The 23,850-nt window shown below is 32.8% G+C and overlaps 3 protein-coding genes across 4 annotated transcripts; 2 read left to right on the top strand and 1 right to left on the bottom strand.

The window, feature by feature from the left end:
- The first annotated feature begins 689 nt into the window (after window positions 1–689).
- Window positions 690–7,096, top strand: CkIIbeta (casein kinase II subunit beta). The gene is made up of 8 exons (XM_085193687.1): window positions 690–838; window positions 1,079–1,154; window positions 1,246–1,348; window positions 1,621–1,720; window positions 3,031–3,122; window positions 3,669–3,858; window positions 4,775–4,872; window positions 6,902–7,096. Exons 1-8 carry the CDS (start codon window positions 732–734, stop codon window positions 6,931–6,933), a joined length of 798 nt encoding a protein of 265 aa, XP_085049813.1. The 5' UTR covers window positions 690–731; the 3' UTR covers window positions 6,934–7,096.
- On the bottom strand, window positions 6,824–8,405 carry LOC146534863 (BTB and MATH domain-containing protein 42-like). Its single transcript, XM_085193686.1, has 2 exons — window positions 8,249–8,405; window positions 6,824–8,169 (listed from the first exon to the last, which is right to left on the bottom strand). Exons 1-2 carry the CDS (start codon window positions 8,270–8,272, stop codon window positions 7,189–7,191), a joined length of 1,005 nt encoding a protein of 334 aa, XP_085049812.1. The 5' UTR covers window positions 8,273–8,405; the 3' UTR covers window positions 6,824–7,188.
- Window positions 8,406–9,111: 706 nt separating this feature from the next.
- LOC146534864 (uncharacterized) lies at window positions 9,112–23,429 on the top strand. Of its 2 annotated transcripts, none has more exons than XM_085193688.1 (18): window positions 9,112–9,291; window positions 9,530–9,629; window positions 9,937–10,062; window positions 10,320–10,438; window positions 10,754–10,973; window positions 11,307–11,437; window positions 11,795–11,944; window positions 12,334–12,427; window positions 12,857–13,043; window positions 14,078–14,218; window positions 14,488–14,629; window positions 16,148–16,276; window positions 16,573–16,808; window positions 17,324–17,415; window positions 19,435–19,548; window positions 20,038–21,294; window positions 21,538–21,624; window positions 21,891–23,429. In XM_085193688.1, exons 1-18 carry the CDS (start codon window positions 9,260–9,262, stop codon window positions 21,969–21,971), a joined length of 3,438 nt encoding a protein of 1,145 aa, XP_085049814.1. In that variant the 5' UTR covers window positions 9,112–9,259; the 3' UTR covers window positions 21,972–23,429. The 2 variants fall into 2 exon arrangements, with proteins under 2 accessions (XP_085049814.1, XP_085049815.1); XM_085193689.1 differs by having other exon boundaries at window positions 21,541–21,624.
- The last annotated feature ends 421 nt before the right edge of the window (window positions 23,430–23,850 follow it).

Below are 23,850 nucleotides of genomic sequence, written 5' to 3' on the forward strand. Positions count from 1 at the left end.
TATTCATGTACACAGAACACAATTACTCATTGGGAACATGTCCTTTTATATATGTATATGTATATGTAGATTAATAACCGGTCAAATGAGTTTGAATAAATATATGTATATAATATACGTTATTATTAAAATTATTTAAATAATTACATTATTTTATTACAATACATCATGAGTACGGCCTCCACCGCATTTGTTTATAGGTAAGTTTTTGGTATACAAAGAGAAGAACATCGATTCTTATAAATTCTGTTATAAGTTCTTAATATGTAAGCAAAAGTCTAGAAAAAAAATTAGAATCATTTATATCATTTTACATTTTCCTAATATTATAGGTACCATGGACCTCCTACAGAAAAAGGACATACGGTAATGTAATATTGGTTAAAAAAATACATTATTTAAAAATAATTATTATGTTATATAAAAATTAGGTTTATTTGTATATTTTCTAGAAAAGTTAATGAAATGAATAGATCATAAAATCTAAATTCAATTTCAATTTTGCCAAAATAATGGAAAAGTTAACTGGATAAAAAACGTCCTAAGTAAGGAAATATTATAATATATGTATTTGTCGTAAATTTATTTACAATTTATATTTTCTACATAATAATTATAATTTAACACAAATTTTATATAAATTGATTAATCAATATAATAATAGTTTTTTTTTATAATTTCACAATATTACCACAGTAAAAAAAAAACAAAACGCCTGTTTACATTTTCCCATGATCATAGACAAGACACACCTACACACGCACAACAAATTGAAATTTCTCCCTCATCCCGAGGTAGGTATCGTCCCGTCAAGCGTGGCTAATCAAGGCACCAAAAGGTAAGGTTTCTAATCATTAAATCGTCATTTATATCGTAACCTTATCATCATTTTCTAATGTACTTTGTGGTTTTTGTACTTGATTATCTAATTCACACGCTAATTTCTTCAAAATTCTATGTATACATGTGAAAATAGCAGAATGCGTTACGATTTAACCAGAATGTGTTGACTATCAGGCGTTATATTTTTTATGGCCGAAATTATTAATTAGTGAGAATATTTGCTTGATTGTTTTAGAAAAATGAGCAGCTCGGAGGAGGTATCATGGATTTCATGGTTCTGTGGTCTGCGAGGGAACGAATTCTTCTGTGAAGTAAGAATTTCACCGTGTGTGAAAATTTGTAACAATTTTTTATTATGGCTTATTATTCGTTTCGTTGTCATTGATAATCTTTTTGTTTTAGGTCGATGAAGATTACATTAACGATAAATTTAACTTAACGGGGCTTAATGAGCAGGTGCCACACTACAGACAGGCTTTAGACATGATATTAGATTTAGAACCTGGTGAGTTTATGGTTTCTTAACAGGTTATATTTAATATTTATAAAATACAGCAGTAGACATATATGATACTACTTTGTAATTTATAAACAACTAAAATGTCATAGTAATCTATAATCGTCAATAATTATGTTGTGAATTAAATTTATGAAAAAACTTAATTAAAAAAACCTTAGGCTGAAGGAAAATAAAGTGACTTGCTGCTCTTCAATATTATTTGAAAGTTAATAATGTCAATATGCCTTATAACCTATCTATTTTTATGTTCATTGTAGATGATGACCTAGATGAAAACCCAAATCAATCAGATTTAGTTGAACAAGCTGCAGAGATACTATATGGTTTAATACATGCTCGATATATTCTAACTAACCGGTAAGATTTTCTTAGTATTATAAGCGATGGTCTCTATTCTTACATACAAATAACTCACAATAAATTTGATCATACCATATCCACATATTATCTATTTTTTTATAATCATTTTTAATTAAATATACAAAACTGTAGTCTGGTATACATAGTCAATACATCAAAATTGATATTTTTTACCTTCATGCTGTATTTTGCATAGTACAGCATCAGTAAGAATCTAATGTTAAATACTCCATTTTCCACACATCCAATTTTCCAGACGTAGCATATTGAGGAGTGGAATTCAATGCAACCCCTTCATTTCCCCAAATGAGAATCAAACCTACACAATCACATTTACCAGCCAAATTCCATTACATTTTTTTTTATGAAAAGACATATATGACAGCTACTTTTTCTTTCCGTGAAGGCATTGTATCTGACAGGGCTTGTGGGTTCAATTCCAACTTAGGGGGATAAATTATTTTTTATTTCTCACTTTACAAGTTCAGGCAAATAGAATATTTTAATTTCCTAGCTCTGATAACGAGGCAAAAGGTGGTGTTGAGTTCTGCATTCAACATGCAATGCTTCAATGAATTTTGTGGAAAGAGGGGAAGTATTATTGGGGAACTGAGTATCTTAACACTAAGTTTCGTGTTTCCCTTCCCTAGCGTGATGCTAAAAAAATATCAATTATGAAATAATTGCTTGTACACATGTAGAAATCAAAACCTTAATATGTAAAACCATATCATTTAAATATCATATAAAACCAAACAAAATTTTCTGCAATTATATTTTTGTGTTTATATATATTTTTTGTATTTATATTCAACTAGTGGACCCGGACGCGGCTACGCCTGCTTGAACTATAAGAATATTTTCGCGTCGGTCATACTCATACTATGCCGCCCGTAGGCTAGTCATTTCAAATCAGTGACATCTCCTTAATTATTTATTAGAATGTTATACAGTAAACTATAATTTCAATCTAGATAAAATGCTAAAAGTGACTATTATATTTATTTTCATAAGGATGAATATCAAAATGTCGCGGTAACGGTCGCGTAGCGACGCGACGGTTGTTATTAACATGGCAGAATAAATTGCATGTCAAATTAGAAAGTACTTTAAAATATATTACTTTATATGTGTAATGTAATGTTATATAGCCTATAGCACTTCTGAAGAATACAGCTTTCATACAAAACAAAAACAAAGTAAAACGGACCAGTACATCCAGAGATCTTAGCGATCAAACAAACAAACAAACAAACTCTTCCGCTTTATTATATTAGTATAGATTTTAAAATAAAATACTTTTGCAGAGGAATTGGTCAAATGTTAGAAAAATTCCAATCTGGTGATTTTGGACACTGTCCACGCGTCTACTGCGAATGCCAGGCCATGCTTCCCATTGGTATGTTAACAAGTTTTAAATGATACTCTTTAACCCATGATCATGGACTACTGCAAACTGTTTGAAATAGTGCCTAAACTGTATCTAAACATATAACAAAATTATTGCTGATCACTATCTGTACATTGAAGATATATAAGAAAATCCAATACTCCATTTATCAATGTAATAGAACCCAAAACAAACATTTTTAAATTTTTGTTTGTTTCTCTGTGTGTTTGTTCATGCTAATTAAAGTTTTCACTGGTGGACTTTAAAGTTAGTAGTTTTCAATTTGTGCCTTAAAAATGATATTGTTAGTTCTTTAATAATGTGCCAGTTAAGCGTAAAATCATTTCACCAATGCCACATTGTATGGAAAACACACGGAGGAATTTGGCAATTTAACAAAACAATTTATAAAATGCCTTTACTTTCAAAAGGGATTTACTTATTATTATTTTTTCTGTTACAAAACAAGCAATGTCTTGAATACAATGTGAAGCCTAAAATTAATCTAAATACAAGTTAAGATATTTAATAAAAACTATATTTTTTTATTGTCAGGTTTATCAGATGTGCCTGGTGAGGCGATGGTGAAACTCTACTGTCCTCGTTGTATGGATGTCTATACGCCCAAGTCGTCGCGCCACCACCACACCGACGGTGCTTTCTTTGGCACCGGCTTCCCTCACATGGTCTTCATGGTGCATCCGGACTATAGGGCCAAGCGCCCTGCTTCACAGTTTGTGCCTAGGTTTGTTGAATTATTTATTTTGTGTGGCGAAACTCAAACGCCGCGTTTTCTCTTGTTACTGAAGCATGGAATTGAAAATAATTCATTCTTTCAAATGGAAATGAACTCACAAGTGTAATTTACAATGCGTATGCCATTGTCTCACAATAGCCTTGGTATTTATTTTATATCATAGAATCAAATGATTTCCTTGTGATTTTGGGACAGGATTTTAGGACAAAATTTTTGTTGTGTGCTGTCTGTCAGTAATTAAAGATTTTTATATATATATGTATAAGATGTTTTTTTATTGTACACAATTTTAAATGATCTATATATCGGCCAACTTTGTCATGTTGAAAATGAGCAAGTAGTTATATTTTATAATTATTGTATATATGTATATTTTAAAGGTTAATTTTTTTGCTGTTGTTTATAAATTAACTGAACTGGTTTAAACAGAAATATGGATCTACTGAACTAGGTCGCTATTTTTAGATATTCTGCTTCGAGTTGAGAAATAGGTACTGCAGATGTGAATCATAAATTAATTCCCTGTTTACTTTTTTCTTTACCACTTAGCATAAGGATTTGATTGTGAACGTGACGATTGTGGATTCGATACCCACTCGGGGTAATGATATATTTAATATTTTTATTTTTTCACTGTGGTAACAAGGTGCGATTATTGATTGCCATGGCTATGCCACATGCCATGGCATTGTGTGTCAACTCAACGTCGCGTTTTGCCTCGCTACCAGTGCGAGCAAATAAAAATATTAAATATTCCACCAAGTGGAAATCGAATCCACAACCATCGCGCTTACAATATCACCCTTTTGCCACCGACCCATGATTGCCTTAAGTAGCTATCCTCTGCTTGCTATATGGGGAAAAGTTGAAGATATTTTTTATAATAATTGACAATTTGTTCCAGACTCTACGGTTTCAAGATCCACCCGCTCGCATACCAGATCCAGCAGCAGGCGGCGGCCAACTTTAAAGCGCCGCTCCGGACCCTCTCGTATAACAACGGTAAACGTTAGGACTCCCACAATCCAACCCCTTTGATACAGATTCTACCTGTGCGACTGAAAGCCCACTAGTGATGGATCAGTTATGTCACGTGACAATAGTATATGTGGTGAATGAAATGAATGAATAAATGGATTGAAAATATATGGTTTCAGTCAATGTCTTTAATGTTGTTGTTGTTACACTAGTTCAGAGTGATGTATGGGTGAATGAATGAAGAAGTTTTGATTTTCTTTATTTCTCCATAGGTATAGTAAAGTAGCTTTGAAAGTGAATGTTGAATAAAGTCAGCGGGTCTGTTTCTTTTTTTAAAGTGTTGCATTTATTTTCATATTTGAATGGAATATTACACAGTAGAAGTGGTATATGAATTATAACTTGAATATTTGAAGAAAACTAATTAAAATTGTACTCCATTGTCACGTGACAGAGGTCATGGAGCCTATGTGTGATAGTGTTGTCAGTGCATTGATGAATGATACACTTGTATCTGGCAATACAGTGCTTCCGTTAGTATGAAGGCTGATTCCGTTTCAAATAGAAATGCACTTCCGGTGTCATTGTCGTCACTTCACGAGTGGTAGTGAAATTATAAAGTAAGACATGTTCTGTTAGATAGAGCAGATTTTTATAGCAATTAATATTTTTGTAACATAGTTTGTTATAATATAAATAGTTGGTTGGTTTCTATGAACCGGAATTTAGAGCAGCCTTAGACACTATGCAGTGAGTGTTGCCTGTTGATGAATGTTGTTTACCTACTGACATGGGAGAATCTGTATCAAATATATGAGAGTACTATGAAATAAAGTGGGGAAAAAACATAACGTTTTATACATACGATACGAGTGACGGTCGTCAGTTTTTCGTTCAATACTTGTCACATTCGTCCGACTCATAGAAATCGCATATCGATATCAATTTTGCAATCATGATCGACCATTTTGGATCATTAAATATTATAAGTTTAATGTCAAGAGCTTGATTACGATTACTTATAGAATGGTCCATCGTGGTAGCGACGTTGTACGGAACCCATCGCCCATCGCTAACCAGTAGTTATCACGTCTATAATAAATAAGCTACCGTCGACAGTGACCGGTCAGACTTTGTGTAGTTCACGTATCATTTGCTAACATCAATTAGATTAGAAAAGTAAATTGTTCCAATACAATATTGATGGTGTATCTGTTATTGCAATGGCTATAAAGCCGTCTTATATTTATAAAAAAATCAAATAGGGTCATGTAAGTTTTTATTTTTATATCCAGTAAATTATAGGACTTAGGTCGTCTAACATTAGCGCGTTTGTTTCGTGGAGATTCCTTTGGTTATTGTATGGATATCAGTAATTATAAATAAATATTATGACAACTTTTGGCCTTTTTCTTGCTTATCCTGCATGTTAACCACTATCTTTCCTTTCGCTGTATGCATTTTGTGATACAATGGAGTTTTGCACAGACCTAGATCATACAGTCGTCCAAATGTATAACAAATATAAAAATAAAGACTAAAGCAATGAACAAGTAGCTGCCAGCAGTATAACCTGACTCAGTAGAATGCTAATGATTCATCTCAATTCTCAGTACATGTAAATAAACATGCTCACATTATTGCAGAATCTGTGAATTAATCAGTGTTGCATCAATGTTATTAACTTCTGGCTTAAATTTAATAAGTTTTCTTAACTAAATGTATTCTAACAAAGGTGATTGCAGATGACTTACAATTATATGTAATATTCTAGTTTTAATAACTTTTTAAATTTTTCACAGATTTGAATATGTTATTACTATTATTAATAGCAAAACAAGAATCTTAGAACTAGCAATTGCAAGCAATTGCTCATTGCTCTAAGAAATTAAATTAAGTATGCTAATTTTGAAAATATAGTTACATAATACTTTATTAATAATAAACAAAAAAGAGATTGGGAACAAAAATGTCATTAAGTAATAATAATTTATTCATTCTTAAACAATAAAATATAATTATTTCATTTTAATATAAGATTTGTTTGCTACAGAGACGAAGGCGACAAGTAACATTCCAAAATGATTAAACCCATCGAAGTGCTGCATCCCCTCACGCCGACACAAGCAGAGGAGTGGCCATTGACATACAATTTCAAACAATATTTATTTAATTATTACAATTAATTACTATTTAATCGAATAGTTGTGTTTTTAATTCAATAAAGTTTATTTTTACGTTTTCTGTATGCTATATTTTTTTTCATTAAATAAGTATTTTGAATACGAAAATACTCATGTATTTTGTATCAATAAGATTAAATGAAACAGATCATTAGGACTAATAAGATGTGACAAATTTACATATATCTTTAACTAATTCAATGTTATTTAGTTCTTCAAACATGCTACTTTCAAGTTTAACTTTATATTGTTTTATATACTTCAGTGCGGCTAGTTTTAAATCATCACAATTATAAAGATCTGCTACTGCAAGAATATCAAAAACATTATCTTTACTTATTTGGCATATAAGTGCATGTTTGGATAGTTCCACTAAGCCCTTAAGGTCATATTTATCACCTAACATCATAAGATTAATAAAATTGCAACTATGCAAATTTTCTAAAGTTCCTGTATAAATAAAGTAAATTATATGCTTTAAGTCACCACTCTCTACATCCACCATTTTCATGGAATTATTTTGACTTTCAGCAGTATTTTCTTTAAGCATTGCTTTAAATACCTCACTATTTGCAGTTAAAATAATTTTATGTGTACTGAATTGTACTCCATCTGCAGATTCTATTACAAAATCTGAACATATTGGATCATTTAAAAGGGCTTTAAAATTAGGGGACTCTGCCATTTCTTTTAATGGATTAATTATTCCACAACTGTTTCTTAAGGACACAGATATATAAAATTGGAGGTCTTTTAAAATTTCCACATCTGCTTTCTTAAAACTGTATGTCACAACGTAATTGCAACCGAGAGATTTTGCATCATCAAATTCTACTGATTTATGCATGGTATCCATAAATCCGGCATTGCGTTTTTTATTTATAGTAATATTGTTTGTATTTGCTATAGATAAATTAAACTGTCCCTGCAGACGATTAACTACAAAAATATGAAGTAAAAAGATTTTACCGACAATCTCAGTTTTAAAATTAAACCACAAATCTGGGACGTCTTCTATATAGGTTCCACCAATATTATAAAAGTTTGGCCGGTAACATTTTTCGTAAATTTTCTCGATTAAAAGCCATTTTATATCACGACTCTGGCATCGGCGATGACCAAATATGACTTCTTTATCCTGTAATATAAATTATAAATAATTAGCATATTAATGATACAAATAATATATTTGTTTTAAATTGCATAACCGTACACACCAATATACTTAGATGCTTATTCATTTTTTTTTAAAGTAAAAAATCGAAACAACTTTTTAAAAGGAATTGTGCAAATATGACATTAATATATTGTATAAAAAATAAACAACATCTAGGAAAATCTTCAACTTTAGTCAACACTGACAGTGACAACTGACAAGTATCGATTACTAACGTCAACTAGTGATATTCGAATAGTGTCACTGAATGACTGAACTTCTCAGCAGAACTGCTTGCCGAACCGGCGGTAGCTTTTTGTTTATAATATGTTCATTCGACGATTCAAAAGTGCTTATAATACTCTATTTGAATAAAGAATATTTTGAATTTAATTTGAAAAGTCTCTATTAGATTTCGGTATAGATACGGTACATTATTTAAGCAATACTTATTTAAAAATTATCTGAACTAATTTTGCACATAAGCGAATCGAGAGATATTTTTTGTGAAGGTCAGGGACACAAAGTCTAGACTCTAAACGCGACTGTTTATGGGTTCAATCCTCACTCGAGGAAATGACATATTTAAATTTATATTTCCATGGAAATGGAAAATGGAAATATAAAAGCTTAATTTTTAGTTTTTTACTTCCAGAAATTTTAATTTAATTTAAGAATTATAATTTAATTTAAGAATTTTACTTCCAGAATTAAAGGCAAAAAAATAATTGTTTAAAGCTTTTTAGGTTGTTATTTTTATTAATTTATTACCTACTGTACAAATTTGGTACGTACAGTATGGTGGTAAAATTCATCGAAATTTTTTATTTTAAGTTTTTTGTTGCTTTGAAAAAGACATCACTTCTGACTTGACTACTTGTCATATCACAAATATGACATGACATTTGACAACGACAAATATGAACTCTATTTGACGTAAAAATTAATCTGCATGAATATCGTTTATTTTATTGTTTGGAGCTTTATTTTTTAGTTTTATTATACATAATTAATTTTTCCTACTTTTTTACTAATGCTATGATATATTTTGAGGCTGCTAGCCTCTATAAATATGGTTCTAAACGCTGCTGTACAAATGCTGAGGTGGGTTATCATTTCATAATTCCTATGTTGACATAGTCAGTTCTTGAAAATTATGACTTAAAAAATAAAAACCAAGTTTTAATCACATTCTGTGCGCGTTGATTTCTTAAGTAGTCTGATTTAATATAATAAGGTATGTGTGTGTGATGAGACAGACAGACATAAGACATGTTTTGTTCATTTCTTATTTAGCATTATTTATTTATTTTATTTAATCTTTCTGTATCAAATATTTCAGGGAAGGAGAAGAATTAAAGCAAAAAATATTAAAATTTAACAATGGAACTTCAATGCTGCAAGATAATAACCTTTGGTCAACACAGCAACAATTACAAAAGGTAAATTTCTTCCTATAAAAATTATGTAATATTTTTGTAATACAATAATTTTTATCTTTAGAATCCACTGTGGTGCAGGGGCACATGTATGTGGCTGTAAATGTGGTAGTTGTCGAGGGAAATTATATTATTTCATATTTCCATTTCTTCTTTCGATAACAAGTATCCCAAAGTTACACTACTAAACACACAATGCGTGATTTTGTTAGAAAATAGGAAACGGAGTGTCTTTGAACCAGGTTCCCTCTGCTAAATACATCATCATTTATAAGCCATCTAAATTTATAAAAGTTTTAAAATATTTTAGGTGTATCAAAAAGTTCTGATGCTCGACTTGGATTATGCACTTGAAAAGAAAGTAGAACAAGACCTTTGGAATGTGGGGTTTAAGCAACAAATTGAAGCTTTGCAAGCAATCTCTAAGGACAGAAAGGTATTTCTATCTTAGAATGCTTTGCACATGGTAACTTAATATAGCTAATAATATCAATAGTATTTATAATTTTCAATACATACTTAATTGCATGAGTTTGGAAAATATTAAATAAGAAAACAAAACACAAGTCAAGATTGTTGTCTTTTAATTTTTTTAAACAAACAACATTTGAATATGCGAAGTACAGATAAAAATGATAACTTTATAATATATCACCAGTATTTAAATACTAATAATTTATATATTATTTATAGAATCAACTGAAAAGTGAGGCTCAATCAATGTTATCATGGGTACTACAAGCAGCTGCTGGGTTTTACCTTTGTCTACTACATCAAATTTGTTCCTCATTCAAATTAGATCTTCCATTTAGGTGAAGTATTTTTGTGGACAAAAACCTTTTGTATGCTTTAAAAAAAGTGGTTTATTTCATACTTAAGAAAAAAAAATAGTTTTTTGAAATTATATATATATATATATGATATGGCTTACTGGTCAGAGCCCTCAGATCAGTTCCCAATATGGGTATTGGTTGCAAATCCTCCTTCATTCAATTTTTTTTTTAAATTTTAAAGAATATAATAAGACTTGTGCAATACCCCTACATCCTATATGCTGTTTCCGTAACTGCTACTTATCGTGCTGACCCTTCCACTCTGTATACATTGTCACAAAAAAAATATTTTAGGCGTCGGGCATCTCTCCTAGGTGCAGTAGAAGGATGGGAAGCAAGTCCTTCCAATGTGGGTGTGGGTTCGGCCGCGCCCGGAGCAGCTCGCTACGCCTGCCAACACTGTCTAGTACATTTGGGGGATTTAGCTAGATATAGGCAACAGTTGAGAGTTGCCCATACATTTTATAGACACGCGTTGGTCGTGTCGGTACATTCTGGACAGCCTTATAATCAGGTAAGTACAGATAGAAATTGTTTAAAAATATATATTTTTTTATTTCTATATATTTTTCTTTCGGCATTGACATTGACTTACGCCCCTTAATATGGTGTCTCAAGAATAGGGGGAATGGTATGCCTTAAAACTTGGTTCCCTCTGCCTACCCTGCTATCCGGGGAATAGTATGAAACTGATTCAAAAATAAATGTTTTAGAAAGATGTATACAATTTTTCTATCAATCCAACCTTCATTGTGGAGTGTTTAAGCACCCTAAGTTTCCTCTGCTTTTCCAGCCATATGCGGAATATGGCGTGAGACTAAATAATAACAAATTAATTGTTGTCCAGTTAGCATTAGTATCGTGGCGTCGTGGGCGGCGTTTAGCAGCGGTATACTGGCACGTGCGGTCGTTACTAGTGCGGGCTCCGTTCCCGCCCGCGCCCGCTAATCTCGCGCGTACTCTTGCAGCTGCTGCCAGGTTATTTCATCTTTCACTATTTAAAAAATATAATATGTTAAAATATTTAACACAAAAATTGCTAGTTTCTGAATATAATGAAAAAAATATTTTTTTTCTACCAACTTTTCCAATGTTCAACACGTAGTAACTTTTAAGTCTATGATTAGGTTAAAAAATTATAATATGAAACTACGTCTGTACCCTTTTGTTGCGCTTTGTGTTATAATTGTATCAGAACGAAAAAATAAAAATAACTAAAACTACAACGAGTGGGAATCAAACACAAAACTCTGAAGTGTAGACAGACGCGCCTTTGCGCCTTAAAGAACACAGATAATTAAAAAAATACATAATTACTTTCTTTTATTGTAACAGTCGTGACGTAAAAGAAGCGCCATCTTTACCGGTGCTACCAGGCCTAACTACTTCTACGGTTACAGCTAAAAACATTCCAGAAAGATTGGATTCCCATACATATGTGAATGAGCTAGTACGCGCAGTGCATTACTTGCATAGTGTAGAACAGTATGTATATTTATTATGTTTGATTTTTTTTTTTTTATAATAAAAGTTAAAACACCTTTTTTAACTTATCAATTTTTTACTGTGTAAATTTTTTTATAATACTGTAAAAATAAAAAAGTTATGTCAATATAAAAAGTTGAAGGCGAAAATATTGCTATAGAATTGTTTTATTAAATCGGCTAAAACTTTAGCTTTCAATTATATATTTTGTATATTTTTTTCAAATGATAATGTTATTAGATCACAAACGAACGAAAGATTAGGAGTGTTGCACAAATAATTTCAAATATATGAAATATTTTGTCATCAAATTAAGTTCAAACTCTCAACTTTCTTGTCGTTCATCGTTTTTCGATGCAAATTATATATGCAAGTATATTTTTTTACAGGTTGGATGCAGCGGCGGATCTAGTTAATAGTTTTAATACATCGTTATCTTCACTCATAGCCACTGATAGCTTTGATTCTATGACTTTAATAAAGGTATGATTCGGTAACATTATACTTATAGTAATTCAGTATTAATTGATATAGTATTTCTCAATACTTTTATTGTTTTACAGTGTATCTATATTTTTTTACATGGAGCAGGGTAGGCCCCTAGCCTAGTGTTAAGATGCGCTGTTCCCCGCATGAAAATAATTAATTCGTTGTTTCTGTCTTTAAGGGTTGTACAACCAGATTGTACATTGGGAAAAGGCGGGACTTTTTAACATTTTGAGTAAAAAAGCGGAGTTCTTTCACCAAACGCGAGACAAGCGGGTAAATGCCTGTTTGGATATTTAATTTTAAACTATAAGATGGGACGTCCCGCCAAAACCACTACGCTTCTACCTCCCCTGCTATATACGGCATAGCGCGTGAATAAAAAAAAAATTGTGATATAATGCTAAAATAATTTAACACTCGCAGATGGCTTGCGTACTGATCTGGCTGGTACATTCAGCCACAGAGGATTTCTCCCTCTCGGATGAAGTGCTCAGCACGTGCGAGGCTCGCGCCTCCCACCTCGCGCACGTGCTCGCCGCCGACACCTCCTTGGCGATATTGCTGCCCGCATACAGTGCTGACGAACCCCCACGACGGGTGTTGCCAGCGTGTGAGTTAATTTTTTTTTAATGAAAATATTTTTTCATAAATGTGGTATTTTTTTTTGCATATGATCAGAAAGATTGTTAAAGTAACCTAAGATGAAACTTTTGTATAACTTCGATATTTTTTCAATCGTTTTGAGTTTCCAACATGGCGCTTTTATTTGGGACACAAACAAAAAACATACATTCTGTATATATTAAAATACGATAGATATCTTTCTATATAGCTTGGGAGTTATCCCCTCGAGGATGAAATGCTCATTTCTTGAGAGGTGCCCACACCTCAGCTTATCTGCGCAGCCATCTACAGTATTAGGGCGGCGAAGTAGACAAACAGACCTTAATCTATATATATAAAAGGACTTGTCCTCACTGACTGAGGTAAGACGCACGCACAGCCTTAACCGCTGATGGTAGAAACGTTAAATTTGGACAAAAGTTTACTTTCGTAATCTGGACATCCACTAAGAAGGGATTTTGAAAAATTTTAACTCTAAAGGGGTGAAATAGGGGTTCAAAGTTTGTATGGAAAAAAAATTAAATCGGCACCGATTTTTATAAAATTTGAAATTTAGATTTTTAAAAGTATTTAATTGAACACGTGTTTCATCGTTTTCTAGAATTCTCCCCCTAAAGGTGCAAATAAGGGGTTGAAAGTTTGTATAGGTTTTTTTTAAATCGTCACCAATTTTCATAAAATTTGAAATTCAGACTCTTAAACGTATATAATTAAACATATGTTTCATGGTTTTCTAGAATTCACCCCCTAAGGGTGCAAATAAGGGGTTGAAAGTTTGTATAGGTTTTTTTTAAATCGTCACCGATTTTTATAAAATTTGAAATTTAGACTTAAAAATATTTCATTGAACACATGTTTCATGGGTTATTAGAATTCACCCTTAAATAGGCAAGCGAAGCTGCGCGCGTCCGCTAGTATTTAGATATTCCTGACTAACGTCGATAAACTCTTTTTATTTTCTAATAATAACCAGTTACAAATTTATTATGTTGTAATATTTAATGATAACTTTTGTTTCAGTGAAAATTTGGCTCCATTGGATCGTCTACAATCCGAAGGTAGTCAGTTCAAAGGCGTGGGCGTCCCGACCGCAACTGTGGGCGGCTCTCGCCTACGTCTTCAATAAACTTTCACCTGTCGCAACAGAATATGATGATAGTTGTAAGTTTTTTCACCTTTTAAATGTTATTTTGTCAAATTCAATGATAAATAGGTTAATTGTCAGTCATTTTGAGAGGAATAATGGAGTGTACTTCGTTTTTTTTTCAAGTTCACGCTGTATCCCGCATATAGCAGGGTAAGCAGAGGGAACCTATTGTCAGGACATATCTGACAATACAAAGCAGAGAGCTGCCTACACGACTTTGTGGAAGTGTGTGGAGTTAATAAAAAGTAATTATTAAATTAATTTATTTTCTTATCATATTTAGATGATGCAGTGCCTTTACCGGAGGACGAAGAGCTTAATGGCTTCCTGCCGCTAGAGGAAGCTTTCAAAGGTCTCAAATTTAATAACTCAAGCTGGGAATCGAATAAGTTACCTGATCACGATATCAATGATGATGAAATTGGGTAAGTAGTTGTATCTGTTTTCTAGCTGTTATTATTATAACTTATAGCCCAAAAAAAGAAATAACTAGGTTTTTGTTTATTTACTTTTCCTTTTTTATCTATAACTAGCGGACGCGCGCAGCTTCGCTTGCTTATTGCTTAGGGGTGAATTCTAATAAACTTTGAAACACGTGTTCTAGTCTAAATTTCAAATTTTATATTAATCGGTGGCGTTTTAAAGACTTTTCCATACAAACTTTCAACCCTTTATTTGCACCCTTGGGGGGAGAATTCTAGAAAACGATGAAACACGTGTTCAATTAAATACTTTTAAGAGCCTGAATTTAAAATTTTATAAAAATTGGTGCCGTTTTAATTTTTTTTCCATACAAACTTTTAACCCCTATTTCACCCCTTTAGGATTAAAATTTTTCAAAATCCCTTCTTAGTGGATGTCCAGATTACGAAAGTAAATATCTGTCCAAATTTCACGCTTCTACCATAAGCGGTTACGGCTGTGCGTGCGTCTTACCTCAGTCAGTGAGGACAAGTCCTTTTATATATATAGATTATGTTTAATTCAGCCAAGCCAAGCATTAAGAAGAGATTATCGTGCCGCAGGAGCACAAGCGCGCGACTTTAAACGAGGCGGAAGCGGGTTCGATTCCAACTGGAGGAACGGAAGTATTTAATGTTTATATTTCCTCGCTCTGGTAACGATGCAAAGTGTGGTGTGGGGTTCCGCCTATCAACATGCAGTCTCTCAACTATTTGGTGGAAAATGGGGAACGGAAGTGTCTTAATTATCAACAGAGTGTCTTAACACTAGGTTCTCTCTGTCTATCTTGCTATGGGCCAGACAAAACTAAGTGGAAAAAATATAACTTATCACTTACTGTTATACAGGGTGGAAGAGGCAGCGCTTCTTTTATTGAAACTGCATATAGGGTAATATATTTCAAACCCACACCTAAGAAATTAATCAAGGTACCTCAACAGTTTGGACGTAGGATTTTTTTTTCATTTCACGATTTTTATCCATACCTGTATTTCGTGTGACGCACACATACAAGTGCGACGTCTCCGATTTGACAGGTAAATGTGTGCGTGCCTATGTTATACTTTACAAATGGCGTTTTATTTTAAAACGATTATTTTATTATTTATTTTGTTTGAAAAAATAACTTTTTCATTTTTGAGAATTATTTTTTTTCTGAATTATATTAGACTTTTATAGAGTAGTTAAAACTGGTTTCATTTAAAGTGGTGCTGACAATTCCACCCTGTATAAATAATGACGTGAGGCAAGTCGTGGCACACGGGAACAAAGTGTGAATGTAAACGCGACTAGTGGGTTCGATTCCCATTCGAGGAAATGAAATATTTATGCGCGCCGTTGACTTCCGCCACTCAACACGTCTCCAGGATTCGGCGGAAAGTGGGAAACAGAGTGTCTTAACACTAGGTTCCCTCTGCCTTACCTGCAGTGTGCAGGATACAGCGTGAAGCTAAGCTAAATGATATTTGTTTTATCAACAGATCAACAAGCATATCAAGTCTATCTTTAATAGGCGAGCCGGAATTAGAGCACAGAGTGCGCGCCGCGCGTCTCCTCCGTCTCGGACGGCGTCTGGCTGAGCAACACGGGGACCACCTGAGTTTTACTATGTAAGAGCTGCATAGTAAATTTAAGTTATAGTATTAGCCATTGTTAAGATGTTGACTTCTTTATATTCTAATAAAATATTATGAAATAAAACACTTAAACCGGATTTATCGCTTATATTTAGTTTTATATGTACTTTTTTGGAAATCAGACGTCTCGAAGATTGTGAAGTAGTCCGTGATTACGTGTAGTCGGTTACTGGTAATTCGGTTTTAAGAGTTTTATTTAAAATGTGTAAAAATCGCGAAAATGAAAAATGTTATCACTACGAAATAATATATATACTCATCTTCCATAGAAACGAAGACGGCGCTCTCATATTCGAAGCAAGCAAAATTGACGTAGATCAACTACAACAAGTGTTAGACCATTTAAACACAGTTCGGATCCCTGTACCCCCTGGACCCCTTGAAACTGAGGGTTCACTGGACAACTCGACCCCAGTGGACCCATGTACCCCTTTGAACCCTTCTCCTTCGTTGTGCGTACCACAACCACCTGTGATCATATCTGAAGCTGATTTTCGGGAAAAAGGTATTTTTGTCTATTTTATTAATAGTTTGATGAAATTAGTATACAATTTATAATTGCTGTCATATCTTTGTCTTATTGATATGAAGGTTGGCTTTAAGCAGATATTTTTATTAATAAAATTTCTGGGGCGCAAAAATATTCTGGGGTGGACACGGACAACCCGGCGCCCCTTATTCCTGCGCCCATGGTATTGATAAATTTTAAAATCAGCTTTACGCTGTATCCCGCACACAGCAGGGTAGGCAGAGAGAATTTAGTGTTAAGTCACTCCGTTCCCCACGTTCTGCCAGATTCTGAAGGCATTGTGTATAGTGCGTATATTGGCGGAACTTAACGCCGCGCTTGGCCTCGACACCAGAACGAAGATATAGAATATAAATTTAAATATTTTTTTCATATCCTCGAGTGGGAATCGAACCCACAGCCAGTCGCGTTTACAGTCACACTTTGTGGCCCTGTGCCACGACTTGCCTCTAGATCAAACATTTTAATAATTTATTATTAATTGTTGACAGTACGTGAAAAACGTGTTGGTATTCTCAAACCTCAAGGATCGTTAGAGCGCGCGAGAGAAGAAAGAGCTTTGGCCACCACTCAAGAAGAACCGGTAAAGAATATTCTAATCTATATGATTAGTTTATTCTAATTGACATATTAATATTGATTTACATACATATATATTTTGACTTAGTTAAAAGAAGAAGTTTTGGTGAATTTTAAACATCTTTGTATGTAATTGATAGCAATTTAAATTAATAAAAATCCATATGTGCATATAAAAAAATATAAAAAAAACTTGTGTCAACTAAATCTTGTATACTATATTATTTTATACATTCTGTAGAATTTACAACATTAATTTAAAATTAATTAAGTACTAGGAATAATAATATAGTATAGTCTAGGAATAATAATCTATATACAGGGTGTCCCAGGAGACAGCGATAAAACGAAAACAGGTGATAGACCAAGTCGTGACAGTTATGAGAAAAATATAAAAAAAAATCTGTGTCATGTATTTTTCATATTATATTGATTTAAAAAAATGTCGGAAAAACCGACACCCTGTGATGATTTTTCAAGTTCTAAGACTACAAATATTACTCTTTTTTCATTTTTTTTTCTGTAATGTAATCATGAGTAACCCTTCTGTGAATTACAGTTTAAGATTGAAACATACCTGCATCGGTTTTCAATAAAATGCTGTGTTTTTGCCAAACATTAAATTCAAAACATTTAGTACACCCAACTTTAACCGACTGTACTATAAAAAAATGTACTACACTGTTTTTGCAAGTAACTTTAAAAGTTGGCGCATTTAATCAGTATTCCGAAATGGTACAATACTTGCTGGATTACTTCTTTGTTGAAGAGAGAAAAATCTAAATACACGATAATCGGGATGACGTTCATCGTTTTGGTATCTTTTCCGATACATTCTAGCTGCAGCATTAGCATTACATAACCATTCTCCATGAATGAAGCTAAGTCTCTCCTGGGCTAAGTGGCGGGAGGTCACTGGTGTGGTCTGTGATCGCAGGATACCGTCCAAACCTTTTCCGACTTAGGGGCTGGCCCAGGACTTATAAGGATAGTGCTCGAGTCCGGGCTCTCGCAGGCCATATACTCGGTCTTTGACACATTGCCAATATGCATTTCATTCATGGAGAATGGTTATGTAATGCTAATGTTGCAGCTAGAATGTATCGGAAAAGATACCAAAACGTTGAACGTCATCCCGATTATCGTGTATTTAGATTTTTCTCTCTTCAACAAAGAAGTAATCCAGCAAGTATTATACCATTTCGGGATCCAGATTAAATGCGCCAACTTTTAAAGTTACTTGCAAAAACAGTGTGGTACATTTTTTTTATAGTACAGTCGGTTAAAGTTGAGTGTACTAAATATTTTGAATTTAATGTTTGGCAAAAACACGCCATTTTATTGAAAACCGATGCAGGTATGGTTCAATCTTAAACTGAAATTCACAGAAGGGTTACTCATGATGACATTACAGAAAAAAAAATGAAAAAAGAGTAATATTTGTAGTCTTAGGACTTGAAAAATCATCACAGGGTGTCGGTTTTTCCGATATTGTTTTAAATCAATATAATATGAAAAATACACGACACAGATTTTTTTTTATATTTTTCTCATAACTGTCACGACTTGGTCTATCAACTGTTATCGTTTTATCGTTGACTCCTGGGACATCCTGTATATAAAATCGAAAGGTCACTCATCACGAAATCTCAGAAACTACAAGTGCTAGGAATCTCAAATTTTGCATAGGAGTTACTTATAGGACGTAGGTGCTCGCTAAGACGGGAATTTGCAATATTCGACTTCTAAGGGGTTGTTTTTGGGGTCGAAAGTTTGTATGAAACTTCGTTACTACAAATGCTAGGAGCCTCAAATTTTGTATAGACGTCACTAGGACGTAGTCATGGAGACAGAAATTAATAATAACATAGTTCACGCGGGTGAAACCGCGAGCAGGCCGCTAGTATAGTATATAAATGATATAAACTAAAAATAATTGTTTTATTTTTTTTATCAAAGAATATAAAATTGAATGTTATGTAAAAAGGGTGATAAATTATATTGTTGCTATTTTTGTGTAAAGGAAGCAGAAGCCGCAGAAGAGAATAAAAGTGAAGATAAGAAGGAAGCGCGCAAACCTCGAGTCAATATCGCAATGGCCGCCATCATGCGCAAGCAAGAAGAGACTAATAAACAAGTATGTACATATATAATTTTTGGCAGGGGAACCTGAGAACCTGGCATTAAGACACTTCGTTATCATTAAGACTCTTTCGTTCTCACTTCCGTTACCCACTTTCCGCCGAATTCTGGAGGCGTTGCATATTGAGCGGCGGAACTCAACGCCACATTTTGCTGCGTTTCCAGAACGAGAAAATGAAAATATTAAATACTTCATTTCCCCGAAAAGTAGGAATCGAACCCGCTACCTACCGCGTTTACAATCGCAGTTATTTATTTATTATGCAGAGTTTTTTATTTTAATTCTTATATTATAAGACTTTCAGTTCCAGACTTTCCACTAAATCAAGTCAGTCAGTCAGTCGAGTTAACATATCTCATTTTGTGTAGGAGAAAGGTGTAATAAAAATAATAATCCCGGTCCCGTAGGGCTCGAACCAACAACCGTAATATTTACAGTCTTAATTGTTTTTATATTTTAATATAAATATTAATATGTTTTTAGGTAAAATTCGTAACACCACCACCAACTTTAGATTCAACCGGCGACGTTGCGGATACTAAAGAGGACAAACCAAAAGTAATACAACCAAAAGCTATCAAATCTCTGACCAACCTCCCAATAGGCAGGAAAACAGGTGGAATCCTCTCTTTAAAGGACAAATCTGCTGGATACCCACATTTACAGAACACCGACACTGAATCCAAAAAGACGGAGAAAGAAGAAAAAAAAGAATCTAAACCAAACCAAAGTGTTAGTCCCAATTCACAAAATTATCAAAAAAGGGAACAATCTAACTGGCCAGCTCAAAATTATGATGCTCCAAGAATGACCTTCCAAAAGAACTATGGCATTCAAAATGCAGGGCTCAGTTATAATCCAAATTATCAAAGCAATCAAGGAATCAAACTACCGGTAGTGAATCCAAAGGAAATAGACGTGAGGACAGCGGCTCTTCAGAAACAAAGCTCGCGCCAGGAGTTGTTCCAAGATGGTCATAAGTTCAATCAGAATTATCAAATATCTGGGGATAAAAAGAATTTCCTCAACGATCTGCCGCCGCGTTTCGCCAATCAATACAGATATTGGCAAAACGCTCAAGACAGTCAGTTTAACGAAAATAAATTTAGAGATGACACAGTGAAAAATAATGTCCCATTTAATTCGAATCCAAGGCAGAATTGGCCAAGCGATAGTCAAATGCAATGGTGGAAACCGGAAAACCAACCTAATTTCAGTCCTCAAAATTTTGCCAGTCCACCTGTTAATTTGCCAAACTTTTATTCGTCACTGCCAACTGGTATGCCAAATCCGTACACGAACATGCCATTCAATCAAACAATGTCCAATTTAGGGCAAAATTTAGGGCAAACCATGCCTAATTTAGGGCAAAACATGCCTAATTTAGGGCAAAACATGCCTAATTTGACCCAAAATATGCCAAATATGGCGCCAAATAGTCAGATTAAGCCAGAAAACGTGGTGAATTACCAACAAGCGATAGGTCAACCTCAATTACAGAATATTCAGAACGTGGTGACGTCACCTAATTTTAATTACTTTCCTTATAACCCGTCAGTGAGTTACGATTCGTCGATGTATCCGCATTTTAATAGTTATCATCAAATGAAGATGGAGAAGCCGTTCCAGGGTCAGGGTAAGGAATCAGATGCCCTCAACTTTGTTCCCAAGGTCCTGGATATGCAGAGGAACCTCAATTATCCTGAATTTGGGGATGGTGCTATGAAACCTTTGGACGAGGTAATTAATTTAGTAGCATTTTTTAAATTATTATTTTAGGTATATTAAATAAAAAGACTTATAAGAGAATATAGAAAAGACTTATAAGAGATATTAATAAATTGACATACCCGTTTAAATACCTGTTGCCATAGCAACTTTATACAAAACAATTTATACACAGTCAAACATGTGGTCTAATGCCCCCTGCGCCACAACTGGCCTCATATTAATAATATACTAAATAAATATTGGTTATATCAGCAGGTGGCCACCAGTGGTGAAACAAGCACTTACTCATTGTTTAGCGGAGCGCCCGACGCCGGGGCGTGGCCGCCGCGACAACAACAGGTAACAGGATAAAAACACCAAATTATTTATTTTTAAATTTCTTATGTTTTTGATCTTGGCTTTAAAGTTCTTGTTCTTGTTCTCCATATTTGTTTTCAAATATGGAGTAATTTTAAAACATGCTTATAATATATTTACTGAATATATTTTTATTCACCTATCTGTGTTGCTACTTGAGAAAAGTGTAGCTGTTTTGCTTTGTTTTTTATCTCTTAGTCTGTTTTATAATTGTTTTATATATAATTAATCATAATAATCATTTCCAGTCCCTTTGGTCGGGTCCAGGTCCATCTCCATTGGAGCGTCTCTTAGAACAGCAAAAACAAATGAAACCATCTTCTCACTGACATTTACTTGATAGTAAGAGATTTTTAATTCTCAACAGAATAGCCATTAGGATTTACCTTGTTCTACTGTATTTGGAATTTAAAATCGCCTTCTTAAAGTTATTTCATGTTTTTCTTCATATTTGTGGATTGGTGTTGCCATGCTTCAAGATGGATGATTTCTTTGTAAAATAAATACATTTTCAATATAATACATACATATTATATATATATATATATATATTGTACCATTGTCATTCGTTATAAACATATATATTGTGACATGTGTATCAAAAAAATACTATTTCTAAGAAAATAGTTTATAGTAAAATAATAATTTGTAAAGAAATCGGCATCTTGTGTTAAGTAATCATGTATACATGCTATATAATTTTTACATCACTCTATGGGATATAAAATATTAATTAAAAACGAATTATATAACATTGTCTTAAAAATTTCTTAGTAAATATGATACCACAGTGCATTATTTTTGCAATTTTGTACTATATATATTATTCATAAACAAAAAGCAATGCTTTTAAAACTTTTGTAAGTAATATGCTTCCCGTAAAGATGTTTTTTCTATGTGTAAGAGAATCTTTTGTTTTTTTTTTGTAAAGCAAGCTGTCATTTTAACCATCCAAAGACTTTAGTTATCAGTTTCACTTTTAAAATGTATTTCATTCAAATTATACCACTTGTATCTTTATGAGCGTAAAAATTAAACAAAAATAATACAATAACTAAAGATCAAAGTGAAAGTTAAGTAAAACATTTATACTTCTAAAAATATCTGGCATATCCAGATAGCACCTAAAATTATAGTAATTTCTGTCTGTCATAGATAACTAATAAAAAAAGACATTTAAAATATTTTTCTCACAAAAAGGCTGAAATAAAGACAGATACTGTTAGTTATTTTGTATGGATATTCGTAATTTATGATTATAACGTTTCTTTCACTTTTTTCTTTTGTCTATGTATAACTTATTCATGTATAAATTGGCATTTAAATATTTAGCAATCAATGTGTCTTTGTATGTTTTTTAATTATATAAATAATAGATTTAGTATTTTTTATAAATAATAGTGTTTGTGTGTTAAAAGTAATATATTGAAAAGTTCACTAGTAAGTGCTAATCGAAACTGGATATTTGCTTATTTAAGTTTAGTTTGTTTAAATTTATGTAGATTATGTAAATATATATTTTGTTATCATATGCACATTACTTTTAAAACACTACTATAAAACGAAATATTTATGTTTAAAAATCATTTTCTTTAACTGTAATTTAGTTCTGATTGCATATAACACATTTAGTTTTATAATTTGAAGTAAAATATGATTACTTGCTCTTTAATAATTTATTTTTAAACTTCTTTGATTAAACATTTACTAGTGTAAAAATTGTGAAGGGATTCGTAATAAGGAAAGTAACAAATTTGAAATTTTCTAATAAAGTTATTTTTGTTATATTTATATTATTTTTATTGCTGTCCTTTAACTTTTACTTCTGACTGTATTGTATATTTATAGGACTTAAATATATATTTATTTAGTAAAATGGAAATTGAATACAAGAGTGACCGTAGATTGTAGCGAAGAGGGATAGTGTCCGACTGGTAATTCCCCGGTCGTGGGTCAGATTCCCTGCTTGAGGGAAATATAATGAAACTAGCGACACAAACGCGACTTCGTAATAAATGTGTTTGTTATATTATAGCCAAATTATACCAAATCTTCAAATAAATCGTAGACCTTATGTTATTCTGACGTATAAGCTATATTACTGTCATTAAGTTTCATATAATCCCAGTTCAGTAGTTTTTGGATGAAAGTGAAACAAACGGTCGCCTTCACAAACAGTCACATTAATAATATTAGTAAGATTATTCT

Source organism: Heliconius melpomene, chromosome 11 (assembly GCF_056956725.1).
Source record: "Heliconius melpomene rosina isolate 202511_hmr_F chromosome 11, ASM5695672v1, whole genome shotgun sequence".
NCBI lineage: Eukaryota > Metazoa > Arthropoda > Insecta > Lepidoptera > Nymphalidae > Heliconius > Heliconius melpomene.

Excerpts from the sequence above, each read along its gene's own strand:
- CkIIbeta (XM_085193687.1), top strand. The coding sequence starts at position 732 with ATGATCATAGACAAGACACACCTACACACGCACAACAAATTGAAATTT. Across the intron at positions 1,155-1,245 it reads GGAACGAATTCTTCTGTGAA|GTCGATGAAGATTACATTAA; the intron begins GTAAGAATTTCA and ends TTTTTGTTTTAG. Across the intron at positions 1,349-1,620 it reads GATATTAGATTTAGAACCTG|ATGATGACCTAGATGAAAAC; the intron begins GTGAGTTTATGG and ends TGTTCATTGTAG.
- LOC146534863 (XM_085193686.1), bottom strand. The coding sequence starts at position 8,272 with ATGAATAAGCATCTAAGTATATTG. Across the intron at positions 8,170-8,248 it reads ATAAGCATCTAAGTATATTG|GATAAAGAAGTCATATTTGG; the intron begins GTGTGTACGGTT and ends TTTATATTACAG.
- LOC146534864 (XM_085193688.1), top strand. The coding sequence starts at position 9,260 with ATGGTTCTAAACGCTGCTGTACAAATGCTGAG. Across the intron at positions 11,945-12,333 it reads TACTTGCATAGTGTAGAACA|GTTGGATGCAGCGGCGGATC; the intron begins GTATGTATATTT and ends ATTTTTTTACAG. Across the intron at positions 14,219-14,487 it reads AACAGAATATGATGATAGTT|ATGATGCAGTGCCTTTACCG; the intron begins GTAAGTTTTTTC and ends TATCATATTTAG.